The sequence below is a fragment of the Anomalospiza imberbis genome, chromosome 4, assembly GCF_031753505.1.
Source record: "Anomalospiza imberbis isolate Cuckoo-Finch-1a 21T00152 chromosome 4, ASM3175350v1, whole genome shotgun sequence".
In the NCBI taxonomy this organism is placed as follows: domain Eukaryota; kingdom Metazoa; phylum Chordata; class Aves; order Passeriformes; family Viduidae; genus Anomalospiza; species Anomalospiza imberbis.
In genome coordinates this window covers 38330648-38346405 of record NC_089684.1, presented here as the reverse complement: position 1 = coordinate 38346405, position 15758 = coordinate 38330648, and the positions used below count along the sequence as shown (strand labels likewise).

At 42.8% G+C, this 15758-nt stretch overlaps 1 protein-coding gene across 1 annotated transcript in view; it reads left to right on the top strand.

Annotated features, from left to right (window-relative positions):
- Nucleotides 1-15360, top strand: part of FAT4 (FAT atypical cadherin 4) — a 122505-nt gene extending 107145 nt beyond the window's left edge. Inside the window, exons 12-17 of the mRNA XM_068187923.1 lie at nucleotides 1216-1301; nucleotides 2317-2496; nucleotides 3511-3635; nucleotides 4760-4977; nucleotides 9651-9912; nucleotides 11898-15360. Coding sequence (XP_068044024.1) covers nucleotides 1216-1301; nucleotides 2317-2496; nucleotides 3511-3635; nucleotides 4760-4977; nucleotides 9651-9912; nucleotides 11898-13774 — 2748 coding nt within the window. The 3' untranslated portion in view covers nucleotides 13775-15360. The remainder of the gene's footprint in view (nucleotides 1-1215; nucleotides 1302-2316; nucleotides 2497-3510; nucleotides 3636-4759; nucleotides 4978-9650; nucleotides 9913-11897) is intronic.
- The last annotated feature ends 398 nt before the right edge of the window (nucleotides 15361-15758 follow it).

Here is a 15758-nt window from a genome sequence, read left to right as displayed (position 1 = left end):
TGTAAAACTGTACCACACATCTAGCTGAAACATGAGGAGATGTACAATGTGGAGATTATGTTTATTTTTCTGAAAATTTGTTTTAAGGAATAACTAACATTCAGGGTTGGTTGGGGTTTCTTTTCTTCAGTGCATCTGTTATTAATAAATCACTGTGGGGACAATTCTTTGCTAAATAAGGAATAAAATAAAAACTCCTTTTCAAATCAGCAGGAGTTATTTCATTATTTTAGTGACAGCTTTGGTTAGACTTTTATAGTTTACGAATAGAAGTGCCATGAGTAGCTTTAGTGTAAATAAGTTGGATAGATAGTCACAGAATCACAGAATGGTTTGTGTTGGAAAGAACCTTAAAGATCATCTGCTTCCAGACCCCGTTGTGGGCACAGACACCTTCCACTAGACCGGGTTGAGACAACCTTGTTGTATGGGACTTGATGGCTTGGGGATAAAAATAGTAGTAATAATAATAATTAAAGAGTAAGACTGCTGTAAGTAGTGGTAATGCCTGGTACTTCTCTAAACATCATCTTGGTCCCACTCTAGGTGTCCAGATGCTTCTCCATTATCAAAGCTGAGATCCCTCATGACCTCTTAGTCAAAGGGTTACCTTTAGCAGGTCCATTTGGTTACTTTTTGAGTTTTATTGAGTGGTTGGTTATTATTTTTAACTAGTATTCTCTGTGTTTCTACTCCCAGGGTCATTTTTTAAACTGGTAATTTCAATGTATACTCCCAGCTTTTGTAACATGCTTTTTATCATGTTCAATATGTTTAATGTAATGGTAAAGCCCCTGAAGGAACTCCCTCTGTGATCAGAAGGGGCAGCTTTTTGCTCAGATTTTCTGAATCACGTCAGGAGTAGGATATGGTATGAGCCAAAATAACTTCAGTGTCCAGGAGTAAAGCAAACAAATATGAGAGAAACCCTGCCCAAATGTGAAAAATTGGTGTTTAACTCCACCTCTGTATGAAGCAGACAATTGGCTTCCTCTCTGTTTATATTCACACCTTGGTGGTGTGCACGCTGTGCTGGTGAAGTGTGGAGTTGAGCAGTGGCTCCGAAGCACCCTGCAATCCCGAGTGACATTGTGACATACCAGTGCTTCTTTCTAGCCAAGTCCTTAATATAATGCAGTTAGGTGTAAGTAGTTCATGTGGTTTGGGACTAAAGCTTTGTAATATTCAGCATATTTGTGTGTGTGCCTTTTGCAGGCGGCATCCCTGACAGTGGATTCCTGCTCAGAGGATCAGGAGCCAGGCTACTGCACTGTTAGCAGCGTTGCTGTTTCGACTGACTGGTAAATATTTCTTCATTTTGTGGGATTAGTTTGAGGTTTGGGTGGGATTTTTTTTGGAATAAGTTAAGAAGATATCTCCCTGTAAAGCCAGAGAAAGTTGGAGTAATGATAAGGCTCCCAAGTGTCAGTTTCTTCCATCTTTGCAGAAGCAAATTAAATTTTCTGCATGTGCTGCTGCTTGCTAGGTCAGGCTACATTTCTGCATGGAACAGGATCATAACAAGGAGTTTGCTCAGAAATCCCCAGTTCTCGACACCATCTCTGTCCCCAGGCTCTGGTGGCAGTCAGGAAATGCATGGCCATGAGTAGTCTGCACTGTGGGATAAATGAGGTTAAGATCGACTGCCTAATGATTTGGGGTCATGTATTTATTTAAACTGCACCTCTCATTGCGCATAAAGGTGTAGGAAATAAAACCACATGATTAGTGCTGTCATTAAAAAAATATTAACAGTAATTACTTTGACATTGTTTTCAGGTGTTTTCTGTTACAGTTTTCAGTTCATAAACAGTGTCCAGTAAAGAAATCAAACTTTATTTCTGGTGCTTACTGTAACTAACTCAGAAGCCTTTGGGTCACATCTTTGGAGATAACAATAACTTTAATCCCAATCACTTTGGCTAATTTCTTACAATAATCACAACCATGTTTCCTGCCACAAAGGGTTTCCCTGCTAGCAGAGGTGTTACATCTTTGTAAAACAATGAGTCCATCCTCCTGCTATTTAAGTATCATCTACAATCTCAATTATAGTTGGGTAAAAAGCCTTATTTTTTGTGATCTCAAGCACACTGCTCAAATGAATAGAAATTTTGACATGCAAACTGAGTGTGAATTTATAGCCACTATAACTGTTAGTTCAAATGCTATTGATCTCTGTGTCCCCTTCTAATTGTGAAATACCAATTTGGGAAGAGGAATTTTAGCCACAGGCTGTAGCTGATGGTTGCAGTTCCTGTGCTGTCATTGCTATCCTGATGTCTGGTACTGATTAGTTATTTTTCTCCTTCACAGGACTCTTGATGTACAACCAAATCGAGTTACTGTTGGTGGCATCAGGTCCGTAGAGCCCATCCTTCAGAGGAGAGGACAGGTGGAAAGCCATGATTTTGTGGGCTGCATAATGGAGTTTGCAGTCAATGGACGTCCCCTGGAGCCCAGCCAGGCTTTGGCAGCCCAAGGAATCTTAGATCAGTACGTCTGCTATATATGGGATCAAATGGACCCCATTTGCAATAAAGGAAGCTGTCATGAATGCTGTTCCGTTCAGACACCAACAGACATTTCTTCTTAGAAAAAAATACTGTAGAACCTACTGTAAAATGTGGAAAATGTAGGAAGAAAGTGAATTTGGATTAAAGGTTCACTAAAGATTACAGAGTCTTAAAAACAAAAGCAACATCATTACATTTCTATTGTCAGTGATTATTCAAGTTGCTTTGTGGGCTGAAATTGAATAGCCCCCGTTCTTGGATTTCTTTATAAATTCCACCTGGTTTTGACTGTACTCATACTGTTTGCTAGCTCTCTACTCCCTTTTATTTCCTCTTAATCCACCATGTCTGTTCTCTCACTTTGCCTTTCAAGTATCACTGAATTTCACTCATATCCTCTGAGTGGTCTTTCAGAAATGATGAACTATCCAACACTTGTTTTTTCCATCTCAGTATTTGAAGTCATGGTTGTAGCAATAATGTCAGTCTTCCATCCAGATTTTCTCATTCACACTTCCTCTCTCAACCCCCATGTTTGCACTGATCATTCTAATACAAAGGCTCTGGCAGTCTGTAGCGTAAAAAATGCCTGAAAAGGTTTTTTCTCTCTTGCATAACAGATAGTAGGAGTTTGGCTGTCTCTGAATTGCTTCCTCTTTTGTAAGACGGCTATAAATTGATGCTGAAAATTGATCTGCTTAGAAACTTGAGCTGTCTACAGAGATTCTTAGAATTACAGAATGGTTTGGGTTGGAAGGGACCTTAAAGGTCATCCAGTTCCAATGCCTCTGCCATGGGGCTTCTACTAGACCAGGTTGCTCCGATCTCCATCCAGCCTGGCTTTGGACACTTCCAGGGATGGGGTGAAGAGCCATTTTTGCAATTCTGAAGGGAAGAAAGGGAGTACCATTTAAAAAGAGGACACTTCCTAGCACATTTGCTCTGTTTATTTGTGTGCACTTTTTTCAGCATCTACTTTTCTGATTTCTTTCAGGTGTCCCAGACTGGAAGGTGCTTGCACAACCAGCCCCTGCCAGCACGGTGGCACTTGTGTCGATCAGTGGTCGTGGCAGCAGTGTCACTGCAAGGATGGACTGACGGGAAGGCACTGTGAAAAATGTGAGGAGAAGGTTTCACTGTCTTTAACACACACCTGAATGTGGCTCAACCAAAGGCTGTTAAGAGTTTCTTTTCAGGGCCATGGGATAATGAATTTTATAAGATAATGAAAACAAGCGGCATGTTGCCTCTTAAGTAGTTTAAAAGTCCACAATGGACTGTTGTCCTTTCATGAGCTAAAAATGGCAACAACTTGAATACATAATGTTTTCTGGTCTGTGTATCACATTTCAGGTAACTTGCACTCATTTAAAGTCCAGCTTCCCAATAACATATAATCTGTAACTAAAATAAAGGTATCCCATAGGAGGGATTTGCCTGCAATGGGGAGGTAAGAGGGTAAGTGAAAAACCCTTCATGTAAACATTGAGTTCATGTGCTTATGGCTTCTCCAAACTAAAGTCCTTTTCATCAAATTGACTGTGGATTATATGCAAGAAAATATTGTAAATGTAAATGCAAACAAGGCATTTACTGCTTGGGGGTGATTAACTCTCATAGGAGTACCCCTGTAAATCAATATGGGATTGTTCAGGAGAGCAAAGTGATTTATTTCCATGTAGTTGTAGTATAATGACTGGGCTTTGTTTTTTTCACATGTCCCATTATTGTTTAGCTGATTTATATGCTTTTATTGCACTGGTTTACAAAAGAATTTAGCCATAATTCTAACAGCATTTGGTAGTCAATACTCTGCCTTTTTTATTCACTTTTTTTTTATGGCATAACAAATAGAAAGTCATTATCTCTGCCCTGAAGAGCTTAGAGTTCAATATATCATGAAACCCCGATGCAGTAATGGAAACAGTAACATCCCTGGGAAGGAATTACAGTTCTGAGAGCCAAATTTTTTTTCCCTACTCCCTCACTTGTTCCCTAGCGAGTTTTAATTTACTCTTGACTGATAGCAGCAGTAAATTACTCGCACACTCCCACTCTCAAACACACATTCTGGTGGAGGCCAAAGAATAGAGGGGCTGCGATTGCCATTCACTCCTGCTCCCCCTCCCCTTGACCTGCTCTGAACTTGATCTCCACTCCAAGCGAGAGCGGTCGCGATGAGGCAGATGATGGCTGGAACTGTAAGGAGCTGGGTGCTCAACGCTTCCCTGTGCTTGTCCCAGATATTACTGCTGACACGGCCTTGTCACTGGAAGGCAAGGGGCGGCTCGACTACCACATGAGCCCCAACAAGAAGCGGGACTACCTGATGAGACTCGGGGCTCGGGGAGCCGGCGCGGGCCGCCCGGACGTGCAGCGCTTGGAAGTGAAGTTCATGACGAGGAGCGAGAGCGGCATTCTACTCCACGTCCAAGAGAGCAGCAACTTCACTACTGTGAAGGTAAGATTACAGCTGAGGCCGAGTTTGATTTGATTGGACTGCCGTATGTGCAGTGATCAAAATTGCGTTTTTCCATTACTCTTTCTGCTTCCTTTATGAAATATTAGGTCTTTAACTGAGACTAGGCACTGCTCCAGTATCATTCATCTTCTCAACAATTCCCTTCCTATTTGCCAAGGTATCAGAAGATCTTGATGGTTTTATATCTAATCAGTTTTGTCTAGACTCCAAATAGTGATTGTTTTAAGGCGACGAGAACGGTGCTCATTGCCATGGTTATTATCATCATTACACTTTACAGAACAAATCATTTTGTTATTGGCCTTTTATCTTCTCATTTTTTGAGCCTTGAACTCAGACCCTCCTTAAGCTAGCAAACGATTGCCAAAAAGTTTTCATTAATTCCTACCAACATGGCTCAAGCTTATCAAACTAGGAAGTGAGGGATAACTTGAATTCATGAGGTTACTCATGGACCAATGTCAATGTCAAATTATTTTGGCATACATGGCTGAATTAATGCTTCAAATGCCACAATGTTTTGGGGCTTTTTGTTGTTTTTTCTTTCCTCAAAGAGCTTATTGCTGCAGAAGTTACCTTTCTCAAGAGAAAGCGATGGTTTGGTTCCTGGCGATGACTCAGTCCATTTACTCATAACTCTAAATGAGTACAGCAGTGATGTTGGCAAGTCCCTTTATTGGGGTGGTGTAAGCTCCAAGTTTCCTTGAGTGCTGCAAGGCTTTCCAACTTTTTCTTCCTTGACTTTTAGAGAAATTCATACAGAAATTCACACTTTCTAAGCTTCAGCCCCATGGATATCCTCCACCTGCCTGGTCAGAGTTACGAAGCTTTCCTGACACACCGGCTGCATTTAAGAAGCAAGTCTGCACTACTTCCCTGGCATATGCTTTTACCACATCATTTCATAGGAAGTTTCTGCCTAGCTTGTATTAGCAGATAAGATCTCATTATTTTTGACTTATGGAGAGAAAAAAACCTTTTTATCCCCCCTAGTAGAATTTGCTAGGTGAGCTCTTCAAGCATTATTGAAAAAAAGAAAAAAAGAGAGAGTTGCCTTTCCTGGCCAAAGCACTGGTGCTGTGTTTATACAAACACTCTTGTTATTGTTAATATTGGTGAAGTTATACAAGCAAGCAGAGGGTGTCAAGTCCCAGCCCCAGCTGTGCAAGGGAAGAGAGCAGAGGTTTGCCTAGTACCAGATGCAGAAGTTTGAGGAAGGAGAGCCATGCCGGTTGCCAAGCAGTTCCCAGGTGATGCTAGTTAGTAAAACTGCAGTAATTTAACTGTAGCTAGTGCTGTATGGCCTCTGCACTGCTCCTTATTCCCAGAGGAGGTATCACCATGAGTATGCCCCTCAGTGGTAGCCTGAGATGCCAATGAAGCCAACCCAGCAAAGGTCTTCATGTCATCTCCATCCACTCCTGGTGCAGAAGCTGGGCTTTAGGGACCTGTCTTTACAATTCTTGTCAGTCTTCAAAAGACATTTTATAACTTGATTTTTGTGTCTTTTAATATGCCTGTTATCCAGAGGATTAACATTTAGAGAAAACCTGACATGTGTTTTTAATATTGAGCCATGCTTGGGGAAAGCTACGAGTCCTGTGGCTACTTCCGTGCCTTCACATTTTTTCTCTTGTAGCTAATTGGTTTTGGTGTGTCTGGGATTGGGATAAAACTAGAGAAGTGGTAATAAATCAGACCCACTGAGATTGTGAGCAGTTGATTCACTAAATGATGGATACAAACTCCCTCCAAAGAACCTGGAAGGGGACTTTATCATATAAAGGGATCCTTAATCCAGGAAAGATGCAAATATTTGCAGATTACATTAAATAATTGTCAAATTCAGATGGAAGATGCCTCCTCCAAAATCCATGGCAACGAAGAGGGTAGGCATTCCTTATTAATCAAACTCTTTATCACAGCTTATTTTCCTACAAGTGCACGTTGCAAGTAATTCAGTTAGAGGCAATGGGATAAATACAACGGGTTAAAGGTGAAATTGCCTGTCTTGTCTTGCTTTATCTAGAAATCTCATCTGCAGTCACATTAAATTAGTATAAATTGAGCTCTAAGATGTCTGAATTGTACAGGTAGAGGATGTGGATTACATTTTACCTATACTAGCTAATATGCTCCTGTGTGAGGGGTGGTTGGGCACTGGCACAGGTTGCCCAAAGGAGCTGTGGCTGCCCCATCCCTGGAAGTGCTCAAGGCCAGGTTGAATGGGTCTCTGAGCAACCTTTTCTCTAAAAGTCTCCCTGCCCATGGCAGAGGGGTTGGAACTGGATGATCTTTAAGGTCAATTCCAACGCACCGTTCCATAATTCTATGCATTTATCATGTTGTGGGAGCTAATCAGAACATAACTTTTAAACAACATACCATTCAATGGCTAGTTTTAAGACAAATAAAACCAATTTTTTCAGCAGATGTGACTTGGAATGTTAGTAAAGTCGAATCAGCCCTGTAGTTAGGAATATGTTTGCTTTAGTGGCTCTTTCTTTTCATTATATTCTACTTGTCAGTTGTTCAGCCATTTAAATAAGACCCAGAAATTTACTCAACACTGTCAACTTCAGTCTTTGTTTCAAATTTAGAAACATGTTCTGCTTCAAGGCACCATTCCATATCTTTTTCTGGTTGAAGCAGTCATGGACCAGTCTTGTCTTTGGAAATTTTCTTTTCCAAATGCCCCTAGTATGTTATTCATGAGTATTTTAGCATTAGTCACATGCTATTTTAAAGATACAGAAATAGGGTTAAAGAATCATGAATTACTATGGAAAGTATCAGATGCTGACAGGTAAATAATTCTACAGGTCTTTTCTAAGATGAAATTAAAAATTTTGCTTCTGTGCTCAGTCTTTCCTTAAGCTTGGAGGGTATTGTCTGGCATGGTGTATTCCTTTCTGTTTACATAAAGACTAAAATACAAGGCAGTATTTTTATGGGGCATAAAAGACAGAATAAGACATAACAAACCAATTACAGGTTGCAGGCATAAATATATGTATATATTCAGCTCAGTCAACCTTTTTATAAGTTATTGTGGGAAATGGTGTTTAATATGTTTTAATAGTGTGTGGGCTGCATTTGTAAATGTGGGATTTTCCTTGGGCTGTGTGATATTTTAGACACATGCCACTTGTGTTTTATCAGTAACAAAAGCATCCTGTCTGCAAGGCGAGCTTTATCAAACAATACATTTTCAAATAGTCTGAATTACTGCCTTCATAAATGAAGTGGATGCACATATTAACCATTGTTGTATCCTCCATCCAAATGGAATACGTGCTAGATGCATTCATTCAGACAGCTGCCAAGACATGAGCGTGGTCTTATAGCCTTATTAAACCTTGAGTGTCTGAACAAAGTCCTCAGCTTGCATCACCGGAGAAGCAAATCCAGAACATTTAACAGTTTCTGGAAATGAGAGCAGCATTCTTGTAGCCGGTGTGTCACCTCACAGTTCTTCCCAGGTGAACCTTATTTTTCCTGGAACAAAGGATGCAAGGTTTTGAGAGCTTCCAGCAAACCTGGGGCTGTGACCTTTCCTGGACTCTGCCTGCGCACGTCCCACACGCTCGGGGTACGGATCTCAGACTGACCGAACCACAGTGGGGAGTGTGGGATGGAGAGCACTTGTTCCATTTAATATGTGTGACCAAGCATGCAGGAATACGTGTGACCAAACATGCACAGCACTGAAGGAAACTTGCAGAAAGTCTCAGAGCCATCCTTCATGAGTTTACGCAGCTCTTTACATCCTTAGGAGGTCAGCCAGCATACCCAGATTTACACAATATTTGAGAAACTGGCACAGGTGTATGTTGGGGATTCTTTTTAAGCTCCTACATCTTAAGTGCAGAATTTGCACTGATCTCATTTTGGGATCATAATAAGAGGTTTGAAATCCCACATCTCATGTAGATTCAGTAGAATTGTGAGGCATCATTCTTAAGAGAAAAGGTCAAAATATTCTTCCTTTTTTTCCCTAGCTGTTCACAAGTTTTAAAGCAGTTTACTCAATAATGCACTATTTAAAAATTCTCACAAAATCATACATTTTGCAACTCTTCAGAAAGTTTTCTGAAATACAACAAAAGTTTTCTGCAAAATACCAATTAGCAGAAAAAGCAGATATGAAATGGGGCTCTTGCTCAAGGCCTGCTATGCCTTATGCATTCCTTCTGTGTCATAATAAAAACTGGATGCAATTTTCTTGGGCGAGAACAACATCTGTTCACTCTGCTAAGCATTTTCCACACTTGCCTTGAAAAAGGAGGAAGAATTATTCTTTCTCTGGTTAAAATGTGTTGTCATGTGCATGACCTGTAGCTGCCTGCTCAGTAGGATTAGCCAAGAATTGAATGGGTGGCAGCTCTAAGATGCACATTTTCTGCTGAAGCTTCTGCAACATAATGTATTCAGTTCTGGCCAGATTTTTCGTACCAAATAATTAATACCTTTTTAGTACAAAGGAATTATTTGGGGAAAAATATTTGGTTATTTGGGAAAACTCCAGCTTTCTATTACACCAAAGCCACGTGTCACTGCAGCTGTACTGAGCAGGCATCACACTGGTTACGTGTGCGTAGGAGTTATGTGACACCATTTTAAAATTATGTGTCATGTGTTCTTCTGACCAGATAAAAGGTGGGAAGGTGCACTACATATCTGATGCTGGAGTTGCTGGGAAAGTGGAAAGGAACATCCCTGAGGTGTATGCTGCAGATGGCCAGTGGCACTCGGTCCTCCTGGAGAAGAATGGCTCTGCCACCATCCTGTCGGTGGACAGGACTCACAGCCGGGACATTCTCCATGCCACCCAAGACTTCGGTGGCCTGAACGTCCTCACCATTTCTCTGGGAGGAGTTCCATCCAGCCAACCTTTCAAGAGCACAGCTGAAGGTATTTTTTTTTTCCCAAGTACTGTAATTCTTTATCAGTAACTAGTGTGTGCCCATCCTTGCCAGAAAAAATGTAAATTGGATGAGTAAGGATTACAGACTTTGTTCCTTTAGTACACACTGCAGGCTTCTTGTTTCCAAAAGCAGGCACTCCATCTGCAGGGCTTTTTTGAGACAGGGGGGTTGCTTGTTTGTACACCAGTTGCTATATTTTTGTTACCCCTATGGCGAAGAAAGTAAGTATCCTTTACCTGAGTCATAGTCTGGAAAATCAAGGAAAATCTTTCATCTGGGCAAAAATGCTAAACAAAAACTTTGTAGGGATTTGGTAAGTACTGCAGGATTTATCCTGTTATTTATATGATTAAAATATTTTCTGCAACTCAAAGGTCCTGCTGCTTTATCCTGTCAAATGAAGAAAAGGATTTATTTCTGAGCAAGGACAATAAGGAAACACCCTCTGACTGATGTCTAGCTGTTAAGGAGCAAATCTGTCTCCCTTAAGAGTTAAAATAACTGTCTCAAACCCTGGCAAAAGTAGATAACACATATTTGATATCATTTCCCAAGTGCTAGGTAAAGATGGAAGTGATTTTTAGCTGCAAAACAAGAGATTCTCCAGACAATACAGATGTATTTTTCACATATTTTTATATTGGAAAAATCTTTCTGGCTTCATAAATTGTGACCAGATAAAGTATTTTTGAGTGGAGCAAATTCACACTTTACACTTGTGTATTGTGAATATGTATGAAATGTTGTACAAAACCTTCTGGATGCTGTGCTGACCTTTATCCTTTTTACATGTATATTTTATGAGCAGCATGTGCGTGGAAAAAGCAGAGACTTTAGGAAAGCTGGAACAAGGAAAATTGAGGACACTAACCTCTCACCACTGCCCAATGCTGTGGCAGACAAATTAGGAATGTCTGGCTTCCATTAAGCACACACAGTCCAAAATCCCTTATTCATATGATTTTATTTTATTTTAATATTGGATTACATTGGGTACCACATACCAAGGATTTACAAGGCTCTGGTATAAAACTCTGCATGAACTCAGAGTCAAAAATATCTGCAGTGCTGTTAAAGGCAGAAAACACACGAGGTGACGGGGCTGTGAAGTTGCTGTGTCCAATAAAATTTCCAAATCCAGGTAGATGTGACAAACTGTTTATCACATCAGATCAGTATTACAAGGAACCACCACGCATGCAGCAAGGTGATCGTCACCTTTTCTTGGGCTCCCAACTGAACCTAAATTTTCAACCCTGAGAATTCTGAACCTTTAATAGCATCTCATACAACTCAAGTGTATTTGCTGTTTCATGACAGAGTGGTATCCATCTCTGTGGACCATTTTGCCACAGCTCCATGCAGAGATCACTGTAAGGTTGCACTACCTCAAAATCCTTCCAGAAAGGATTTAGTCAGGGAAACACAGAGGATTATTAGGCCGGCAAAAGACTGGATTTTCCTGTGACCTCGCTCAACCACTGCACACAGCCTAGGGATAATGCCATCTCCCTGGGCTCTCACAGCACTAAAACTTGTAGCATAGCCCTGCAACCAAGGTATGGGCAGTCTGGGAGAAGGCTCCTCAAGATTCAGAGAAACAAAAGTATTGCCATGAATTTAGGGGACAGGAGGCTTAGCTGAAGCACGGTTGGCAAACTCAAATAATGTTGCTAGCACAGCCAAGCCAGCTGCCCTCAGGATTCTCTGCGGGAAATGATAAGAAGTTTTAGAAATATGGGAAAATAGGGAGACAAAAGCATTTCAGTATATTGAATGAAGTCATTAGACATCATATTTATTCAAACTCAATTTAAAGGCATTAAGTGCTGTTAGAATAGATGTTTCCCTATGGTAACCATGTGAAATCTTGGCTTATTTAGTGAACAGTGGAGCCCGTACTGTGCTGTTGACAGGGCATACTCAGCTTTCAGCTCCTAACAGCTCTGTGTCTTTTTTTTCCTTTCTCAGGCTTCAACGGCTGCATTTCCTACATTAAGTACGGTGGGGAGAGCCTTCCCTTCTCCGGCAAGCACAGCCTCGCCACGCTCTCCAAAACAGACCCCTCGGTGAAGATCGGCTGCCGTGGCCCCGATGTGTGCGCCAGCAATCCCTGCTGGGGCGAGCTGATGTGCATCAACCGCTGGTTCGCCTACCAGTGCGTGCCCCCGGGCGCCTGTGCCTCCAGCCCCTGCCTCAACGGGGGCAGCTGCGAGCCCGGGCCCCACACCGGCTTCACCTGCAGCTGCCCCGAGACGTATGCGGGACGGACGTGTGAGACCGTGGTGGCCTGCCTGGGGGTCCTGTGTGCCCCCGGACACGAGTGTAGGGCGGGCGTCAACGGCGGCCACGTGTGCCTCCCGTCCGCTCACCCCACCGAGCTGTCCCTGCCGCTCTGGGCTGTGCCGGCCATCGTGGGCAGCTGTGCCACGGTCCTGGCGCTGCTGGTCCTCAGCCTCATCCTCTGCAACCAGTGCCGAGGGAAGAAGTCAAAGGGGCCAAAAGGGGAGAAGAAAACAAAGCAGAAGAAGAAAAAAGGGAGCGAGAATGTGGCGTTTGATGACCCTGACAACATCCCGCCCTACGGTGATGACATGACTGTCAGGAAGCAGCCCGAAGGGAACCCAAAACCCGACATCATCGAAAGAGAAAACCCTTACCTCATCTACGACGAGACAGACATCCCACACGCCACGGAGACTATCCCTAGCGCCCCGCTGGCATCCCCTGAGCCCGAGATCGAGCACTATGACATCGACAACGCCAGCAGCATTGCCCCCTCTGATGCTGACATCATCCAGCACTACAAACAGTTCCGGAGCCACACTCCCAAGTTCTCCATCCAGAGGCACAGCCCGCTGGGCTTTGCCCGGCAGTCCCCCATGCCCCTGGGAGCCAGCAGCCTGACCTACCAGCCTGCCTACGGGCAGGGCTTGAGGACAACATCCCTGAGCCACTCGGCATGCCCTACTCCCAACCCCCTGTCTCGGCACAGCCCTGCACCCTTCTCCAAATCATCAACGTTCTACAGGCACAGCCCGGCCAGGGAGCTGCACCTCGCCATCAGGGAAGGGAGCCCGCTGGAGATGCACGGCGATGTCTGCCAGCCCGGCATCTTCAACTACGCCACTCGGCTGGGGAGGAGAAGCAAGAGCCCACAGACCATGGCGGGCCACAGCTCCCGCCCGGGAAGCCGCCTGAAGCAGCCCATTGGGCAGATCTCACTGGAGACGTCTCCCCCAGTGGGGCTGTCCATTGAAGAGGTGGAGAGACTGAACACCCCTCGCCCTAGGAACCCCAGCATCTGCAGTGCAGACCATGGCCGCTCCTCTTCAGAGGAGGACTGCAGGAGGCCTCTGTCCCGGACGAGGAACCCGGCCGACGGCATTCCCGCACCCGAGTCCTCCTCCGACAGCGACTCGCATGAGTCCTTCACCTGCTCCGAGATGGAGTATGACCGGGATAAGCCCGTGGCGTACACGTCCAGAATGCCCAAGTTATCCCAGGTCAACGAGTCGGACGCGGATGACGAGGACAACTACGGCTCCAGGCTGAAGCCCCGGCGGTACCCAGGGCGCCGTGGTGAGGGCGGGCCCGTGGGGGCACAGGCAGCAGGCACCGTGGCCGGGGAGAGCTCCCTGCCTGGGAAGCTGGGGCAGCAAGCAGGAAGCTTCAACTGGGACAACCTCTTGAACTGGGGCCCGGGCTTTGGGCATTATGTGGATGTTTTCAAAGATTTGGCATCACTTCCTGAAAAAACAGCAGCAGCAGCAGCAGTGAGTGAAGAGTGCAAAGGTGGTACAGCGAAGGCTGTTTCCAAGGAGGGGGAAGCAGAACAGTATGTATAGGCTTTGTCTCCTGGTGTTGCCACAGTGCAAAGCCACGAGGACTGCTCAAACCATTATATGGTTGTAGAAAAGCCAAGGTCAGCATCTGATCCCCAGGCCAGTCTGGTTGGAGGAGACTTTAAAAATAATAACCATTATGCTGCTGAAAGAGACTTAAGAGATTTTTAATTTAATTATGCTTGGATGAATTTATTTCTCCTGCATGCATTGTATTTGCAAACCAGATATTCAGCATGCAGCCTTTGGAAAGGGTTTTCCTATTTACCATTGTTTGGTTCGTGGTTCTTAAATTAATAATGCTTTGTTCTGAAATGAACTAATTTTTTGTTTCAATTGTGAAGGATGTGCATATTGTCTCCAGCTACTAACATGTTTTATGATGCAAGAGTACTGAGGATTCCATTTTCCTTAAGAAGTGCATGGAAGTAAGATGGTGAATGAAGGAATTACAGTAGTGAGGTGTCTCAGAAAATGTAGTTACCATATCCTGCAGTTGCTCACATGTGACTTTATGGAATAAATCAGCTTGAATAATTGCTGGCAACAGTGCTTGCTGTAAGTCTTATTCCATACAAGAGGTGCTAGAAGCAGCTCAAGCCAGTCAGCACTTTAGGAGTTTTTTTTCCTTCTTTTCAGTTTGTTTATTTTTTTGTTTCAGGCTTCTTTCTCTCTCTTTTTTTTTTTTTTAGTTTGTTTTGTTTGGTTGTTTGTTTTTATTTGTTTTGGGGTTTTTTTGACAAAGTTGTGTGAGAGCTTCTGAATCTCTATGAAATGTTTTTGGGGATGCTTACTTAATCCTGGTCCCTTCCTGCCCCTCCTCAGTGACTCCTGATGGTCATTTGTCAGCCCAACCCAGCCCCCTGGCTCAGAGCGTCAAGGGACAAACCTGTCCATTCCCACATCTCTTGGCCTCCCAGCTTGGCTGTGCTGCTACTGCAGCCTGTGCTTCTCCCCTGATTCCATTTTCCCATCTGTACCGTGGAAAGGTAGGAAAAACACTCAGTTCCCTGCCTCACAGGGGTGTTGTGAGGGCTAATTAGTTAACTTGTCTGAAGTGCTTCGACATTGTAAAGCACTATAATAAGTATTATCATAATTATTATTAAAGCACTGCCTAGCCTCTGTGACCTTGGAGTGGCATTTTCTGCATTCTATGATTTTCTATGGTGGAAACTTTGAAGAATTATTTATTGTATAGAAAATTACTGCACTCTAGCATTTTGAAGCAGATATGAGGGAAAACTACTTGTAGATTTATTAACGTAGCTTACCAGTCGCCCCAATTCCCTAAAGTTGTAGGTGAAATAGAATATCACAGTCCTTACATCTTCATGCAGATCTGATGAACCTGTTGTACTGTGTAAAAACTTCCAATATTTTTTTTTTACCTAAGCTGTGTTTTTTATATCAATATTTTCCTATGCTGAATAGTTTTCTTACTTTCAGGGAAGGTAAGAAAAATACTTTTTTACATTTGTTACTTATGTAACATCCATATTTTTCACATTTTGATAAAATTGTAACATACTGTATGCTTTCTACCTGTAAATGCCAATAATAGAATTAAAATATTTATTTAAAATCTTTAGTGCGTGTTATTGGAAACCTTTTGTCTTTTTTCTCTAATTTCCACTCCTTGATCTTCACTTTTGAGATTTAAATTACAAGATTTTTAAGCTATATAAACTTTTTAATCAGAAAACAGGCTTTAAGAAGCAGGTACGTACCTCAGGAAGATGGAGAAGAGTATCATGAGGTTGTTGAGCCTAAGATAATGTCATAAAGTACCAAATCTACTTTGATATTTCTAATAAAACAATAAAAGCTGTATTTTAGTCCATAGGGTTTTATTAGCAGCACCTGCTTTTGCATTTGTTAAGCACAATTTCCACCTCTGCTCCAACCTGGAGCCTTCCAGTACACAGACAGTGAGGAGTGTGAGAACAAGATCCTTCTATCATAAAGCAGCAGTTGAACAATAAAT